This window comes from Salmo trutta, chromosome 28, assembly GCF_901001165.1.
Source record: "Salmo trutta chromosome 28, fSalTru1.1, whole genome shotgun sequence".
Lineage (NCBI taxonomy): Eukaryota > Metazoa > Chordata > Actinopteri > Salmoniformes > Salmonidae > Salmo > Salmo trutta.
In genome coordinates, this window is record NC_042984.1 from 10,993,066 (window position 1) to 11,011,691 (window position 18,626).

The 18,626-nt window shown below is 46.4% G+C and overlaps 1 protein-coding gene across 1 annotated transcript in view; it reads right to left on the reverse strand.

Annotated features, from left to right (window-relative positions):
• cacnb3b (calcium channel, voltage-dependent, beta 3b) overlaps positions 1–18,246 on the reverse strand; it is a 61,621-nt gene extending 43,375 nt beyond the window's left edge. The window contains exon 1 of the mRNA XM_029718591.1: positions 18,082–18,246. Within this exon, the coding sequence (XP_029574451.1) occupies positions 18,082–18,120 (39 nt within the window). The 5' untranslated portion in view covers positions 18,121–18,246. The remainder of the gene's footprint in view (positions 1–18,081) is intronic.
• Between the last annotated feature and the right edge of the window lie 380 nt (positions 18,247–18,626).

Consider the following 18,626-nt stretch of genomic DNA (forward strand, 5'->3'; position numbering starts at 1 on the left):
GGCAGCGAGAGACAGAAACTGTGCTAGTTCATCAAATTTAATCAAAGCATTGCACACTGATACGCCAGTACTCACGCACAAACACGCGGGCACACACACAGCTACGCAAACACCAATGCACACACACACAAAATACATACACACACACACGTGCACACACACACATAGGCAAACATGCACGCACACACACACACACACACACACACACACACACACACACACACACACACACACACACACACACACACAAAGCACTCCTCACGGGACAGGCTTTTAGTGATCTGTCTCATGCAGTACTTAATTGACCCCACACAGGAAGCCTAGCAGTCCCAAATGCACTCCGTCCCCCCACGCACAGCACACTCACACACACACTGAACACAGACAACCTGAGCACACACACACTGAGCACACACACACACACACACACTGAGCGCACACACACACTGAGTGCATGCCACACACACTGAGCACACACACTGAGGACACACACACTGAGCGCATGCCACACACACTCAGTGCACACACACACTGAGCACACACACACACTGAGCGTGCGCACACACACACACACACACACACACACCCACACACACACACACACACACACACACACACACACAGAGAGAGCACACACTGAGCACACACACCCACACACGCACTGAGTTCACACACATACACACTGAGTGCACACACACACACCCTGAGCGCACACACACACTGAGCGCACACACACACTGAGGGCATCACACACGCACGCACACACACACACACACACACACACACACACACACACACACACACACACACACACACACACACAGCACAGAGAGTAGAAAGCATGATATACCAGCCAGTATACTGTACGCCCCTCAGTAAAGCTTCTTCTCCACACCTGCCCTGCCTCTCCTCAGCAACTGAACAGAACAGCACTAACCCACCCCATATTCTGCAACTAATATCCCAGAATACACCAGGACCATTCACCAGCAATATCCGCAATGTAGCAAGAGCCATGTCACTGGACATCAGACTGATAATACTGTCTGTAAGCTTGAGTGAAGGAACAATGAAATATTCAATCAGATTTTATATTGCTTAACATGCACAGTTGCCCCCCTTATCACCACACCACCACATTCCTAAAGCCGTTACCCAGGAGATTGCCCCAGAGTGCTAAACATATTAACAGAAGCGGTAGCCGATGTAGGAAGGTGATAAGATTCTATTTTCATCTCGATGTACTGGTAGATCAACTCTTTTCAGATTTTGATGGATATAATCTTGATAAAAGGAAATACTCCCAAGTTTAAATATAAAAAGAAATCAAGAAAAAACAAACAATATGAATGTTCTGTTCTCTGCAGAATGAATGACCAGAGATAATAGAGTAGAAGAGAAGCAGCTGAATAGTCTTGAGAGAGAAAGCGATGTCGAATAGGGTGGGTACTTACTCAGTTGAAGGTAGGAAGAGAGTGCTCTCTCTCTCCCTCGCTCTCTTTCTTTCTTTCTTTCTTTCTCTCTCTCTCTCTCTCTCTTTCTTTCTCTCTCTCTCTCTCTCTCTCTCTCTCTCTCTCTTTCTTTCTCTCTCACTCTCTCTCTCTCTCTCTCTCTCTCTCTCTCTCTCTGTCTGCTACTCAGTCATGGTGTTCTCTCTCTCTCCAGGGTAGCGGTGAAGTGTACTGTACCGTGCTTGGAAGCATTCTATCCCTCTTTCTCTCTCTCTCTTCCCCCTCCTCCCTCTCTCGCTCTCCCTCTCTCTCTGTCTCTCTCCAAGACACAGCCCTTTGCCACGTCATTAGGGCTCCTTTCTTTCCATCCTATCTTACACTCTTTTGTTTCTTTATCCCCCTCTCTCTTCTTCATCGTCATTCTTTTACCTCTATCACTACCTGTACTGTTATATTCTTAGTCACCCTGAGACTATTCCTCTGCAGCTTCTCAACATTGAACATGTAAAGAGGAATGGACCAGTTCAATAGGCCATATTTAGTTTTGTTACAGTAATGCCACATTGTGTGGCATTTCTATTCTCATTCTATCATTTTAGTATAAAAAAGTATGTATATTCAGATAATTTGTTACTGTAAGATAATCAGAGTTCATTACAGTGTTGTTTAATGAGAGAACCGGTCAGTTAGAACTGTTAGTGAGGGAGCTGCATTCTCAAACAACTATTACTTGCCACTGTTATGTTCTGAACAAACAGAGTAATAACTCAAACAGACGACTAGAAAAAGCTTAAACCAAGTTTATTCACCAACTGGGTCATACAGCTGCAAAGACAAGACATGATTACACAAGCACATATATTTATAACCTCCTACCGGGTGGAGTGGACTCCTTACACATCTAGACAGCCAATACATCTCTGTTGCTAGTCAGGAACTTAATTGGTTCCTCTCACTGGTGTAGTCATGGCCCTGCCTGATTCTAGAACCTTTCATGGGCGTGAAAGTGTATGTGTGTGAGATAGGACTGCAGTAGGAGAGTCATTGTGGTGGGCCCCTCTGTGTGAGATAGGACTGCAGTAGGAGGGCCGTTGTGGTGGGCCCCTCTGTGTGAGATAGGACTGCAGTAGGAGGGTCGTTGTGGTGGGCCCCTCTGTGTGAGATAGGACTGCAGTAGGAGGGTGGTTGTGGTGGGCCCCTCTGTGTGAGATAGGACTGTAGTAGGAGAGTCGTTGTGGTGGGCCCCTCTGTGTGAGATAGGACTGCAGTAGGAGGGTTGTTGGGGTGGGCCCCTCTGGCCCCCCTCCCAGAGGTTTCTTCTCACTTCATCTGTTGACTTGACCTCGAGCCGAATTCCTCGCTCCTCCCTAGTTCCTCAGCTGGCCTGCCTTATCAGAGACTAACTGTTGCCCTTTGGCTCCCTCCTTAGGAACATGGAACAGAATATGACCTTTCTGCACTTCCCCTTGTCTCACTCAGTAACTTCCCATACACCAAGTTACTATCCACCCTTCATTGACCCCAACCTATACATTACTTATACATACAGTGAGGGAAAAAAGTATTTGATCCCCTGCTGATTTTGAACGTTTGCCCACTGACCAAGAAATGATCAGTCTATAATTTTAATGGTAGGTTTATTTGAACAGTGAGAGACAGAATAAAAACAAAAAAATCCTGAAAAACACATGTTTGAAATGTTATAAATTGATTTGCATTTTAATGAGGGAAATAAGTATTTGACCCCTCTGCAAAACATGACTTAGTACTTGGTGGCAAAACCCTTGTTGGCAATCACAGAGGTCAGACGTTTCTTGTAGTTGGTCAACTCGAACCTTCAGCTCCCTCCACAGATTTTCTATGGGATTAAGGTCTGGAGACTGGCTAGGCTCCAGGACCTTAATGTGCTTCTTCTTGAGCCACTCCTTTGTTGCCTTGGCTGTGTGTTTTGGGTCATTGTCATGCTGGAATACCCATCCACGACCCATTTTCAATGCCCTGGCTGAGGGAAGGAGGTTCTCACCCAAGATTTGATGGTACATGGCCCCGTCCATCGTCCCTTTGACGCGGTGAAGTTGTCCTGTCCCCTTAGCAGAAAAACACCCCCAAAGCATAATGTTTCCACCTCCATGTTTGACGGTGGGGATGGTATTCTTGGGGTCATAGGCAGCATTCCTCCTCTTCCAAACACGGCGAGTTGAGTTGATGCCAAAGAGCTCCATTTTGGTCTCATCTGACCACAACACTTTCACCCAGTTGTCCTCTGAATCATTCAGATGTTCATTGGCAAACTTCAGACAGGCATGTATATGTGCTTTCTTGAGCAGGGGGACCTTGCGGGCGCTGCAGGACTTCAGTCCTTCATGGCATAGTGTGTTACCAATTGTTTTCTTGGTGACTATGGTCCTAGCTGCCTTGAGATCATTGACAAGATCCTCCCGTGTAGTTCTGGGCTGATTCCTCACCGTTCTCATGATCATTGCAACTCCACGAGGTGAGATCTTGCATGGAGCCCCAGGCCGAGGGAGATTGACAGTTCTTTTGTGTTTCTTCCATTTGCGAATAATCGCACCAACTGTTGTCACCTTCTCACCAAGCTGCTTGGCGATGGTCTTGTAGCCCATTCCAGCCTTGTGTAGGTCTACAATCTTGTCCCTGACATCCTTGGAGAGCTCTTTGGTCTTGGCCATGGTGGAGAGTTTGGAATCTGATTGATTGATTGATTGCTTCTGTGGACAGGTGTCTTTTATACAGGTAACACGCTGAGATTAGGAGCACTCCCTTTAAGAGTGTGCTCCTAATCTCAGCTTGTTACCTGTATAAAAGACACCTGGGAGACAGAAATCTTTCTGATTGAGAGGGGGTTAAATACTTATTTCCCTCATTAAAATGCAAATCAATTTATAACATTTCAAACATGCGTTTTTCTGGATATTTTTGTTGTTATTCTGTCTCTCACTGTTCAAATAAACCTACCATTAAAATTATAGACTGATCCTTTCTTTGTCAGTGGGCAAACGTACAAAGTCAGCAGGGGATCAAATACTTTTTCCCCTCACTGTAATACGTTCTAGTATGGTAACATTAATAAGTATATTTCAAGCTAGAATACAACACCACAAACATATCCCAAACATATCCCAAACATATCCCAAAGGATAAATTAAAATCAAGTGAGAAAGTAAGTAGGTAAGCAGGCACCAGTCAATAAATCAATCAAATGTATGTTATAAAGCCCTTTTTACATCAGCAGTTGTCACAAAGTGCTTTATAGATACCCATCTCAAACCCCAAACAGCAAGCACTGCAGAGGCAAAGGCACAGTGGTTAGGAGAAACAATATACCAGTTTCACTGGACCAGCCTTCCATCAAGCTATGTACAAGTACCAGACACAAGAACCAAAGACACAAGTTAGCAGCGAAGCCACGAGCACAGCCACTTGAAACTCTTCTCACAAACCTCTCCTAACCACCGTGGAGTTGAATGGCCAAACTGTATGAAGTAAAGGACAAGACAGGAGACAGTGTGGTGGTATCGAGATGGAAGAGTCAGGCTCCCCAGTGTGTGTGTGTGTGTGTGTGTGTCTGTGTGTGTGTGTGTGTGTGTGTGTGTGCTCTGTTCTTTGGATGTCACAGCTGGCTGTACACTGACAGGCCCTCCGTTGCGCTACCATGTCAGGGGCCCGTGTGTGTGTGTGTTCTAGGGAACACAACCGAGAACAATCAATCCCTCAACTCAACTACCCCACTGAGCCTGTTGCTACGCTTCACACGCACACGCACGCACGCACGCACACACACACACACACACACACACACACACACACACACACACACACACACACACACACGCACTTTGAACATTTCCACAACTCCATATAGTGTAAAATCCACAACAAACGTCCTAGTGAACCAAGATGGCACCATTTGACGTCATAGCCTACAATTAAGACTGAAGAAGACTATGAGAAATTTCCAGTGAAGTTTAAGATTCATAATTTATAGAGCAGGTTGCTGGAAAGGAAGAGAAGAGAGTAGGGGGACATACATTTTAATTCCGTATGAGCAGTATGATGTGAATAAAACATGAACAAAGGGCTTAAAAGCTAAACTCCCTCCACAATGTTTTGCACTCAGAGAGAAAGAATGTTTCACACTCAGAGAGAAAGAGAGAGAGAGAAAGAGAGAGAGAGAGAAAGAGAGAGGGGGGAGACGGAGAGAAATAGATGACTCCCTGTCTCTGGGTTGGCAGTGAATTCCCATACTGTGAGCTGCACCTAATCATTTTTATTCATTTGTTTACATAGATTTTATTTGACTTTCCCAATGACAACAAAATCATTACAGCAAAAAACAAAATAGAAAAACATCAGGAAAAGAACAAAAACTGTTGCCAGGAAGTAGATACAGTATAATATACTGTACAAGATAAGTATACAGTTACAGTATTGAATTGTTACCAAGGTTTATTTACTTAACCAAGTCATCCTGGTTTGTGAACGTTATACATTTCTCCCCTTTGCTTTCAAATACAGGTGTTTACAAGTCTTAAGGCATATGTCAAGCTTTCCATAATAAAGATTTGTTTTACTATACTTAGCAATTCTTCAGATTTTGGGGCTTCAACTTTATACCAATTCCTGGTAATTGATTTTTGACGAGCAGCAAGGAAAACTTTAATCAAGTACCTATCACTGCACATTCACTAAAGCATTTCAGTGCAGATATGTGTCAGCAGACTTGGGTTCAAATACTATTTGAAATCATCTCAAATACTTAAGCTGGGCTTGATTGAGCTTGCCTGGCACAACTGAACCAGTAGTATAGTTACAAAACTGCAAACCCCACCCATCTGGCACTCCAGACAGGCAAAAGCAAATGCTAAAAGTATTTGAAAGATTTCAAATAGTTTTTTATCCCAGATCTATCAGTCCCTTTCTGTCTGTCCCATGAACCATCTGTGAGTGTGTGTACAGTGTACAATACCAGTCAAAAGTTTGGACACACCTACTCATTCAAGGGGTTTTCTTTATTTTTTACTATTTTCTACATTGTAGAATAATAATGATGACATCAAAACTATGAAATAACACATATGGAATCATGTAGTAACCATGAAAGTGTTAAACAAATCTAAATATATTTTAGATTTTAGATTCTTCAAAGTAGCCACCCCTTTGCCTTGATGACAGCTTTGCACACTCCAGGCATTCTCTCAACCAGCTTCACCTGGAATACTTTTCCAACAGTCTTGAAGGAGTTCCCACATACGCTGAGCACTTGTTGGCTGCTTTTTTTCACTCCAACTCATCCCAAACCATCTCAATTGAGTTGAGGTCGGGTGATTGTGGAGTCCAGGTATCACGTGTGAAGGTATGACCCAGATGCAGACACGTTGAATTAACAATAGTTTAATAATCCAACAGGGAAAGGCAATAGACAGGTCAAGGCAGGCAGGGGTCAGTAAACCAGAGGTGGGGGAACGGTACTGGACGGCAGGCAGGCTCAGGGTCAGGGTAGGCAGAGGACAATAATCCAGAGGTGGGAAAAGTTACAGGTCGGCAGGCAGGCTTGGGGTCAGGGGCAGGCAGAGTGGTCAGGCAGGTGGGCTCAGAGTCAGGACAGGCAAGGGCCAAAACCAGGAGAGCGAGAAAAAGAGAGACTGGGAAAGCAGGAGCTGAGAACAAAAACGCTGGCGGTGGAATTCGGTTAATGAGGGCTGGGTCCAGGATGTCTCTAGCAGGGACCCAGCACCTCTCCTCTGGGCCATAACCCTCCCAGTCAACCAGGTACTGGAAACCCCTGCCCCGTGGTCGAACACTCAGGTGGCATCTCACCGTGTACGCCAGATGGCCATCGATGACACTGGAGGTGTGTTGCGTAATTGTTCTGTTGAAAAACAAATGATAGTCCCATTAAGTGCAAACCAGATGGGATGGCGTATCGCTGCAGAATGCTGTGGTAGCCATGCTGGTTAAGTGTGCCTTGAATTCTAAATAAATCACTGACAGTGTCACCAGCAAAGCACCCCCACAATGTCACGTCCTGGCCAGTATAAGGGTTAATTGTTATTGTAGTTTGGTCAGGACGTGGCAGAGGGTATTTGGTTTATGTGGTTCGGGGTGGTGGTTTTTCTAAAAAGGGCATTTGATTTATGTATTCCGGGGTTTTGGGGCACTGTTCCTTGTTTATGTAATTCTATGTTTAGTCTAGGTAATCTGTTTCTATGTTGAGTTAATTGGGGTGGACTTCCAATTGAAGGCAGCTGTTTGGTGTTGCCTTTGATTGGAAGTCCTATATTAGTTGGGTGTGTTTGTCTGTGTAATTGTGGGAGATTGTTTCTTGTTTTGCCGAGTGAGCCTTTCAAGACTGTTTCGTTGCTCGTTTTGTTGTTTTGGTGTTCACTTAGTTTGTAAATAAATACACAAGATGAGCATCAACATTCCTGCTGCGTTTTGGTCCTCCTTAACCCACGACAACCGTGACAGAATCTCCTACCAACTAAGGACCAAGCAGCAGAGGAAAAGGGATTTTGAGTTGGACTGGCGGGAGAGATGGACCTGGGAGGAAGTTCTGGACGGGGCTGGACCTTGGCACCAGGCTGGGGAGTATCGTCGCCCACGGGAGGAAATTGAGGCAGCCAAGGCAGAGAGGCGGAGGTACGAGGCCTTGGACGCGCTGAGGGAGAAGCACGAGAGGCACCCCCAAGAAATGTTTTGGGGGGGGGCACACAGGTAGTTTGGCTAGGCCTAGGAAGAGCCGGAAGCCAGCTACCCGTGGTTATATGGAGGAGCGTATGAGGTGGAGAGCGCCATAGTGCGCTCTTCAGCGAAACATCTCACCCATACGCACACACACAGTCCGGTGCGCGTTATTCCAGCCCCTCGCAGGTGCCGTGCTAGAGCGGGCATCCAGCCTGGTAGGAGGATGCCTGCGCAGCGCATCTGGTCGCCGGTACGCCTCCGAGGACCAGGCTACCCAACTCCCGCTCTACGCACGGCTACCATCAGGCCCCTGCACAGCCCAGTCCGCCCTGTACAAGCACCCCGCTCATGCAGGGCTACTAGTTCCATCCAGCCAGGACGGGTTGTGCAGGAGGTAAGATCAAGACCGCCTGTGCGCCTCCATAGCCCTGGGTTTCCAGCTCCTGTCTCTCGTGCGGACCCGGAAGTGCGTCAGCCCAGTCCGACTCGTCCTGTTCCCGCTCCCCGCACTAGCCTGGAGGTGCGTGTTCCCAGTCTGGTACGTCCAGTACCAGCACCACGCACCAGGCTTCAAGTGCGTCATCCCAGTCCGACGTCGCTAGAGCTGCCCGTCAGTCAAGAGTCGCCAGAACTGCCCGTCAGTGAAGAGTCGCCAGAGCCACCCACTAGTCAGGAGCTGCCAGAGTGGCCAGACTGCCCGGAGATGCCAGAGTGGCCAGACTGCCCGGAGCTGCCAGAGTGGCCAGACTGCCCGGAGCTGCCAGAGTGGCCAGACTGCCCCGAGCGGCCAGACTGCCCCGAGCTGCCAGACTGCCCCGAGTTGCCAGACTGCCCCGAGCTGCCAGACTGCCCGGCGATGCCAGACTGCCCAGACTGCCCGGCAATGCCAGAGTGGCCCGACTGTCTTCCGGGCCAGCCAGAGTGGCCCGACTGTCTTCCGGGCCAGCCAGAGTGGCCCGTCTACCCGGAGCTGCCGGGGTGGGTCGTCTGCCCGGAACTGCCTGAACCAGAGCCACCTCCAGATATAGGTGGGTTGGGGAGGGGGGGTGTAGCACAGTGCCGTCGTTGACGGCAGCCACCCTCCCTTCCCTCCATTTAGTTAGGGGGATTTTTTTTGTTGTTTGGGGTTTTTGTTATTTTTGAGGTGCTTCCGGGGTTAGCACCTTTAGGGGGGGGGGGGTGGTACTGTCACGTCCTGGCCAGTATAAGGGTTAATTGTTATTGTAGTTTGGTCAGGACGTGGCAGAGGGTATTTGGTTTATGTGGTTCGGGGTGGTGGTTTTTCTAAAAAGGGCATTTGATTTATGTATTCCGGGGTTTTGGGGCACTGTTCCTTGTTTATGTAATTCTATGTTTAGTCTAGGTAATCTGTTTCTATGTTGAGTTAATTGGGGTGGACTTCCAATTGAAGGCAGCTGTTTGGTGTTGCCTTTGATTGGAAGTCCTATATTAGTTGGGTGTGTTTGTCTGTGTAATTGTGGGAGATTGTTTCTTGTTTTGCCGAGTGAGCCTTTCAAGACTGTTTCGTTGCTCGTTTTGTTGTTTTGGTGTTCACTTAGTTTGTAAATAAATACACAAGATGAGCATCAACATTCCTGCTGCGTTTTGGTCCTCCTTAACCCACGACAACCGTGACAATCACACCTCCTCCTCCATGCTTCACGTTTGGAACCACACATCCGTTCACCTACTCTGCGTCTCACAAAGACACGGCGGTTGGAATCAAAAATCATCAGACCAAAGGACAGATTTCCACTGGTCTAATGTTCATTGCTCGTGTTTCTTGGCCCAAGCAAGTCTCTTCTTCTTATTGGTGTCCTTTAGTAGTGGTTTCTTTGCTGCAATTCGACCATGAAGGCCTGATTCATGCAGTCTCCTCTGAACAGTTGATGTTGAGATGTGTCTGTTACTTGAACTCTGTGAAGCATTTATTTGGGCTGCAATCTGAGGTGCAGTTAACTCTAATGAACTTATCCTCTGCAGCAGAGGAAACTCTGGGTCTTCCTTTCCTGTGGCGGTCCTCATGAGAGCCAGTTTCATCATAGCGCTTGATGGTTTTTGCGACTGCACTTGAAGAAACTTTCTTGACATTTTCCGGGTTGACTGACCTTCATGTCTTAAAATGATGGACTGTCGTTTCTCTTTGCTTATTTGAGCTGTTCTTGACATAATATGGACTTGGTCTTTTACCAAATAGGGTTTTCTTCTGTATACCACCCCTACCTTGTCACAACACAACTGATTGGCTCAAACGTATTAAGAAGGAAAGAAATTCCACAAATTAACCTGTTAATTGAAATGCATTCCAGGTGACAAACTCATGAAGCTGGTTGAAAGAATGCCAAGAGTGTTTAACCTGTCTGGGCTAGGGGGCAGTATTGAGAATTTTGGAAAAAACATGTTCCCATTTTTAACTGCCTCCTACACCAACTCAGAAGCTAGAATATGCATATTATTGTTCAGGTTTGGATAGAAAACACTCTGAATTTTCTAAAACTGTTTGAATGGTGTCTGTGAGTATAACAGAACTCCTATGGCAGGCAAAAACCTGACAAGGTTTCAAGCAGGAAGTACCCTGTCTGACAAGGAGTCGTGCGTCTTGCATCTTTTTATTGAAAAGTAAGGATCTTAGCTGTAACGTGACAATTCCCAGGGCTCCGATAGGCTCTCAGAGCCCGGGAAATAACTGAAGGTTTATGAGGGAGCCTCAGGCTGAAACACATTATCACCTTTTGTAAGTGGCTGCTCCGAGGACCTTTGAATGAGGCGCGTGCACGAGTCGCTTCTGAGGAGAAATTTTATTCGGCTGTTTAGGCTCAATGCATACTCCCGGTCGGAATATTATCACTTATCTACGAGTTAAATGGCATAAAAATTGGTTTTAAACAGCGGTTGACATGCTTCGAAGTACGGTAATGGAATATTTAGACATTTTTGACACGCCAATGCGCCATGCGCAGGACCGTGAAGAAGCATTCTGATAGTGTCTAGAACTCACGAACAAAACGTCGCTGTTTGGATATAACGATGGATTATTTGGGACCAAACCAACATTTGTTATTGAAGTAGAAGTCCTGGCAGTGTATTCTGATGAAGAACAAGCAAGGTAAGAACATTTTTCTTATAGGAAATGTGATTTTGGTGGAGGCTGACCTGGGTGGGTATCTAAATAGCTAGCCCTGTAATGCCGGGCTATGTACTTAGATTATTGCAAAATGTGCTTCATCCGAAAAGCTATTTTAAAATCGGACATATCGAGTGCATAGAGGAGTAATGTATCTATAATTCTTAAAATAATTGTTATGCTTTTTGTGAACGTTTATCGTGAGTAATTTAGCAAACTGTTAGTAAATTCCCCGGAAGTTTGCGGGGGTTATGCTTTTTCTGAACGTCACATGCTAATGCAAAAAGCTGTTTTTTGATATAAATATGAACTTGATTGAACAGACATGCATGTATTGTATAACACAATGTCCTAGGTGTGTCATCTGATGAAGATCATAAAAGGTTAGTGCTGCATTTAGCTGTGGTTTGGGTTTATGTGACATGATATGCTAGCTTGAAAAATGGGTGTCTGATTTTTTCTGGCTGGGCACTCTGCTGACATAATCTAATGTTTTGCTTTCGTTGTAAAGCCTTTTTGAAATCGGACAGTGGGGTTAGATTAACGAGATTCTTGTCTTTAAATAGCTGTAAAATAGTCATATGTTTGAGAAATTGAAGTAATAGTATTTCTAACGATTCAAAAATCGCGCCACTGGAATTTCAGTAGCTGTTACGTAGGTGGGACGAGTTCGTCCCACATACCCCAGAGAGGTTAACACTTTTTTGGTTACTACATGATTCCATATGTGTTATTTCATAGTTTTGATGTCTTCACTATTATTCTACAATGTAGAAAATAGTAAAAATAAAGAAAAACCCTTGAATGAGTCGGTGTGTCCAAACTTTTGACTGGTCCTGTATGTTGATGTTGGGATGGTGCTGAGATGATGAATATAAAGTAGGCATTTTTAGAAATGTCCCTTTAAGGGCGCTCTAGAAAGTTTGGATGTTCTTAGAATGGGAGAACTGAAGCATACAGCGATGTGGATCAGTGGATGCTACTGAGGGGAGGATTATTCTACAATGTATAAATTTGTAAAAATAAAGAAAAACCCTTGAATGTGTAGGTGTATCCAAACTTTTGACTGGTACTGTATGTATGTGTGTATGTGTGTATGTGTGTGTGTATGAACGGCTGCGTGCACACACACATATGTGTTGGTGTGTGTGTCAGTCCATCAGTCTGTCTGTCCCATTAACCATCTCTGCAGAACTTGTTCTAGTGCATTATGGATGAGACATCTATTTCAAGGCGCAGAGTTGAGGGTGGAGGGTGCTGCGTTCTGACTTCTGAGTCTAGGGAAATGGCACCGACCTGCCTGTTGATTGGTTGCCAAGCTCCCTTGAGGATCAGGAGGAACTCTAGTTCAGTAGATTCGACTGAGACATTACAGCAGGTACAGTGGTTACGTCCCACATGGCATCCTATTCGCTATGGGCCCTGGTCAAAAGTAGAGAACAAATGGCACCCTATTCCCTATGGGCCCTGGTCAAAAGTATAGAACAAATGGCACCCTATTCCCTATGGGCCCTGGTCAAAAGTTGTCAAAAGGTGCCATTTGGGATGCAAACTGAGATGTTACAAGACAGGTACAGCTTGTGTTGGTGAAAGTGGCATGGAGTGGCAGGAGGAAACCAACTGGGTGGTAGGGTGGGTGAGTGATAAGTGAGTGAATATGAGTGAATGAGTGAATGAATGAGTGAGTGAGTGAGTGGGTGAGTGTATGAATAAGTGATAAGTGAGTGAATGAATGAATGAGTGAGTGCCCACAGCTGGCATACAAGTAATCATTAATCCGGCACGCAGCTGTGCCCGACCCCAATCATAATGCCCATGTGTAACGCCCTGGCCATAGAGAGGGGTTTTTGTTCTTTATTTTGGTTAGGCCAGGGCGTTACATTGGGTGGGCGTTCTATGTTCCTTTTTCTATGTTTTTGTATTTCTTTGTTTTGGGCCGTGTGTGGCTCCCAATCAGGCACAGCTGAAGCTCGTTGTTGCTGATTGGGAGTCACACATAAGGAGCATGTTTTTCCTTTGGGTTTTGTGGGTAATTGTTTCTGTTAGTGTTTGCACCTGACAGGACTGTTTTGGCTGTCAGTTTTCTTGTTTTTTGTAGTGTTCACGTTGTTCTATTAAAATTCTAATGATGAACACATCCTCTGCTGCACCTTGGTCTACTTCCGACGACAGCCCTTACAGAATTACCCACCAAAAATGGACCAAGCAGCGGAGGAGGGAGCAACGGATGGACTATCGTGAGACATGGACAGAACTAAGGATAAGCATTCCCAGGGCTATGGAGGAGTTAAGGGAGTCTGAGAGGCAGCCCCAATAAAACATTTTGGGGGGGGCACAAGGGTAGTTTGGCTGGGCGTGGATGGAGCCCCAGGCCAGCTCCCCGTACCCTTTTTGGGCAGAGACATACTGGACAGGTCCCGTGCTTTGGAGTGATGATTGCTGTGGCAAGGCCGGGTATTTTCAGGCCGGTATGCGCAGTACCAGCGCCCTGCATGTGCCAGTGGAAAGTGGGCATCCAGCCAGTACGGGTGATACCAGTCCTGCGCTCGAGACCGCCAGTACGCCTCTACGGTCCAGTGTTTCCCACTCCACGCACTAGCCCTGAGGTGCGTGTCTCTAGGCTGGCACGTCCAGTACCAGCACCACGCATCAAGCTTCTAGTGCGTCAGGCCAGCCAGGAGCCACCAGAGCCGCCCGCCAGCCAGGAGCCGCCAGAGCCGCCCGCCAGCCAGGAGCCGCCAGAGCCGCCCGCCAGTCAGGAGCCGCCAGAGCCGCCCGCCAGTCAGGAGCCGCCAGAGCCGCCCGCCAGTCAGGAGCCGCCAGAGCCGCCCGCCAGTCAGGAGCCGCCAGAGCCGCCCGCCAGTCTGGAGCCGCCAGAGCCGCCCGCCTGTCCGGAGCCGCCAGAGCCGCCCGCCTGTCCGGAGCCGCCAGAATCGCCCGCCTGCCCGGAGCCGCCAGAGCCGTCCCCCAGCCTGGTGAGTCCTGTGCCTGTTCCCAGGGCCAGGCCTCCTTCATGTCTCCCCAGCCTGGTGAGTCCTGTGCCTGCGCCCAGGGCCAGGCCTCCTTTATGTCTCCCCAGCCTGGTGAATCCTAGGCTAGCGCCGCCAGAGTCGCCCGCCTGTCCAGAGCCGCCCGCCAGCCTGGTTAGTCCTGTGCCTGCGCCCAGGGCCAGGCCTGCTTCATGTCTCCCCAGCCTGGTGAGTCCTGTGCCTGCGCCCAGGGCCAGGCCTCCTTCATGTCTCCCCAGCCTGGTGAATCCTGGGCCAGCGCAGCCATTGCCGCCCGCCACCCGGGCGCAGCCATCGCCGCCCGCCAGCCGGACGCAGTCAGGGTCGCCCACCAGACCTTCGGCGCGGCCAGGTGCGCCACCTAAGAGGGCGACGCCAAGGGTGGAACAGAGGCCACGTCCCGCACCTGAGCCGCCACCGTAAGAAGGCCCACCCGGACCCTCCCCTTCAGTGTCAGGTTTTGCGGCCGGAGTCTGCACCTTGGGGGGGGTGGGGGGGGGGGGGGTACTGTAACGCCCTGGCCATAGAGAGGGGTTTTTGTTCTTTATTTTGGTTAGACCAGGATGTTACATTGGGTGGGCGTTCTATGTTCCTTTTTCTATGTTTTTGTATTTCTTTGTTTTGGGCCATGTGTGGCTCCCAATCAGGCACAGCTGAAGCTCGTTGTTGCTGATTGGGAGTCACACATAAGGAGCATGTTTTTCCTTTGGGTTTTGTGGGTAATTGTTTCTGTTAGTGTTTGCACCTGACAGGACTGTTTTGGCTGTCAGTTTTCTTGTTTTTTGTATAGTGTTCACGTTGTTCTATTAAAATTCTAATGATGAACACATCCTCTGCTGCACCTTGGTCTACTTCCGACGACAGCCCTTACACCGTGGTCAATTCAATCATAATGCCCATGGTCAATTCAATCATAATGCCCATGGTCAATTCAATCATAATGCCCATGGTCAATTCAATCATAATGCCCATGGTCAATTCAATCATAATGCCCATGGTCAATTCAATCATAAAGGTCAATTTGGTTTGACATTCAATATCCCTATGGGGCTAGTAAGGGACCATCAGTAAGTTACACAATGTACATGGGATAATATTTTAAAATGTCAATAGCTCCAAATTATAAAGTTTGGGGTCACTTAGAAATGCCCCTTGTTTTTGAAAGAAAAGCACATTTGTCGTCCATTAAAGTAACATCAAATTGATCAGAAACACAGTGAAGACATTGTTAATGTTGTAAATGATTATTGTAAATAGTACCCGCAAAACACCAATCTCAATGTCAATGGTGAAGAGGTGACTCCGGGATGCTGGCCTTCTAGGCAGACTTCCTCTGTCCAGTGTGTGTTCTTTTGCCCATCTTAATCTTTTCTTTTTATTGGCCAGTCTGAGATGTGGCTTTTTCTTTGCAACTCTGCCTAGAAGGCCAGCATCCCGAAGTCACCTCTTCACTGTTGACGTTGAGATTGGTGTTTTGCGGGTACTATTTAATGAAGCTGCCAGTTGAGGACTTGTGTCTAATGTACTTGTCCTCTTGCTCAGTTGTGCACCGGGGTCTCCTACTCCTCATTCTATTCTGGTTAGAGCCAGTTTGTGCTGTTCTGTGAAGGTAGTAGTACACAGCGTTGTACGAGATCTTCAGTTTCTTGGCAATTTCTCTCATGGAATAGCCTTCATTTCTCAGAACAAGAATATGGTGAGTGTAACGTCTGTCTTCATGAAGAGAGGACCAAGGCGCAGCGGGTTGCGTGCTCATCATTATATTTATTTTAAATAAAAAGACTGTGAACACGGAAAAACAATAAACAAAGAAACGACGACAGGAAACAGTTTGTCAGGCTATACACATAACAGCAGTGCTAAAGACAACTACCCACAATTAACAAACAAAACACATCCCTATATATAGGACTCTCAATCAAAGGCAACTACAAACACCTGCCTTCAATTGAGAGTCCAACACCCAATTACCTAACATAGAAATTACTAAACTAGAAAGAACATAGAAATACAAAAACATAGAACATAACCCAAAACCCGGAAATAATAAATCAAACACCCTTCTAAACAAACCACCACCCCGAACCACATAAAACAAATACCCTCTGCCACGTCCTGACCAAACTACAATCCCAAATAACCCCTATACTGGTCAGGACGTGACAGCGAGTTTCAGAAGAAAGTTCTTTGTTTCTGGCCATTTTGAGCATGTGATCAAACTCACAAATGCTGATGCTCCAGATACTCAACTAGTCTAAAGAAGGCGAGTTTTATTGCTTCTTTAATCAGAACAACAGTTTTCAGTTGTGCTAACATAATTGCAAAAGTGTTTTCTAATGATCTATTAGCCTTTTAAAATGATAAACTTGGATTAGCTAACACAATGTGCCATTGGAACACAGGAGTGATGGTTGCTGTGTCACGGTTGTCGTTGGTGAAGGAGGACCAAAACGCAGCAGGCATGCGGTTGTTCATTTTGAACATTTATTAAATCAAAACGAACACTCCAAAACAACAAAACGAAACGAAACGAACTACAGACAGTCTGGCAAGGCACAAGGCTAAACTCAGAACAATCTCCCACAAACACACAGACAAACACACCCAACTAATATAGGACTTCCAATCAAAGGCAACACCACACAGCTGCCTTCAGCTGCCTTCAGCATCCCCACAAAGACAGTATCCCCACAGAGACAGTATCCCCACAGAGACGTATCCCCACAGAGACAGTATCCCCACAGAGACAGTATCCCCAAAGAGACAGTATCCCCACAGAGACAGTATCCCCACAGAGACGTATCCCCAAAGAGACAGCATCCCCAAAGAGACAGTATCCCCACAGAGAAGTAATCACCACAGAGACATTATCCCCACAGAGACAGTATCCCCACAGAGACATTATCCCCAAAGAGACAGTATCCCCACAGAGACAGTATCCCCACAGAGACAGTATCCCCACAGAGACATTATCCCCAAAGAGACAGTATCCCCAAAAAGACATATCCCCACAGAGACATTATCCCCAAAGAGACAGTATCCCCACAGAGACAGTATCCCCACAGAGACAGTGTCCCCACAGAGACAGTGTCCCCAAAAAGACATATCCCCACAGAGACAGTATCCCCACAGAGACAGAGTATCCCCACAGAGACAGTATCCCCACAGAGACAGTGTCCCCACAGAGACAGTGTCCCCACAGAGACAGTGTCCCCAAAAATACATATCCCCACAGAGACAGTATCCCCCAGTGAGACAGCCAAGAAGACAATATAGCTAGATGATAGAAGACAGATGTAGAAGACAGATGAATAGATTCATGAAATAAAACAGATTGTCATCTGTTGCTGTTTGGCTATATTCTCCAACCATTAACTCACCTAATCTTCAAGCCACTTTGTTTATGTTTAACGCATAAGAGACAATAAATACACTTTAATGCGTCAAATGGGAGGTTAGCCTACTTCTTGTTTTAACATTAGGCATGAGACTGTATGCATAGTCCCACGTGTCTATTGTCAAATACACTGTAATGATAATTAAAGAAACGACACTCCCATAACTATCCATGTCAAGGCTCGAGCGCACAAACCAAGGTTCCCCATGACGTTAAACCGAAACCGTTTTTACGGTCGCACAACGGACATGCGATTGCATTATTTACCGCTGCGCTCCTTTCTGTCAGAAATGTATACAATGGGAAGAATGTTTGCATAGGTTGCCCTTGTGTGGTTATTCTTTTGTCCCTCCATAAAAAAACACCCCAAATCCAATAGAAAAATACAAAACTAACCTCGTTCAGCAGAAAGACGTTTGAATTTGTCAGGGACATCCACACAATTTAGTGAAATCTCCAACCGTCAACCTCGTTCACCTCAGTCCAACTTCAGTAAAGAATCTACAGTTTGATGGCAACAACTAAGAAGGAAACAATCGTAACCCTGTCGATACATTTTCTCCTAGAATAACAGAGACTGTTAGAAGATATCCTTCGTCCACACCAGTTCAAATTCCTCTATCATCGTATGTTGATCATTGAATCATGATCAATTATATCTTAGCCTTCAAAGTCTGATGCACTGGCTACAAGGACGAATACATTTCCCCTGTCTCAATAAATAATGTAAGAACTGCACTTTTCATATCTCCATAATGATTCATTAGGATTCAATGGGGATTGATTCGGTCTCCCTTTATGAATGGGGTTAGATTCCATCTATAGGCGATAGGGATCCTCTACAAATAGCACCTATACTTTCACATCAGAAGGTTAAAATGCTGTCGTGTGAATGCCATGCTGTATTTGAATAGATTATATTTACTGTTGTTGTTATGTCT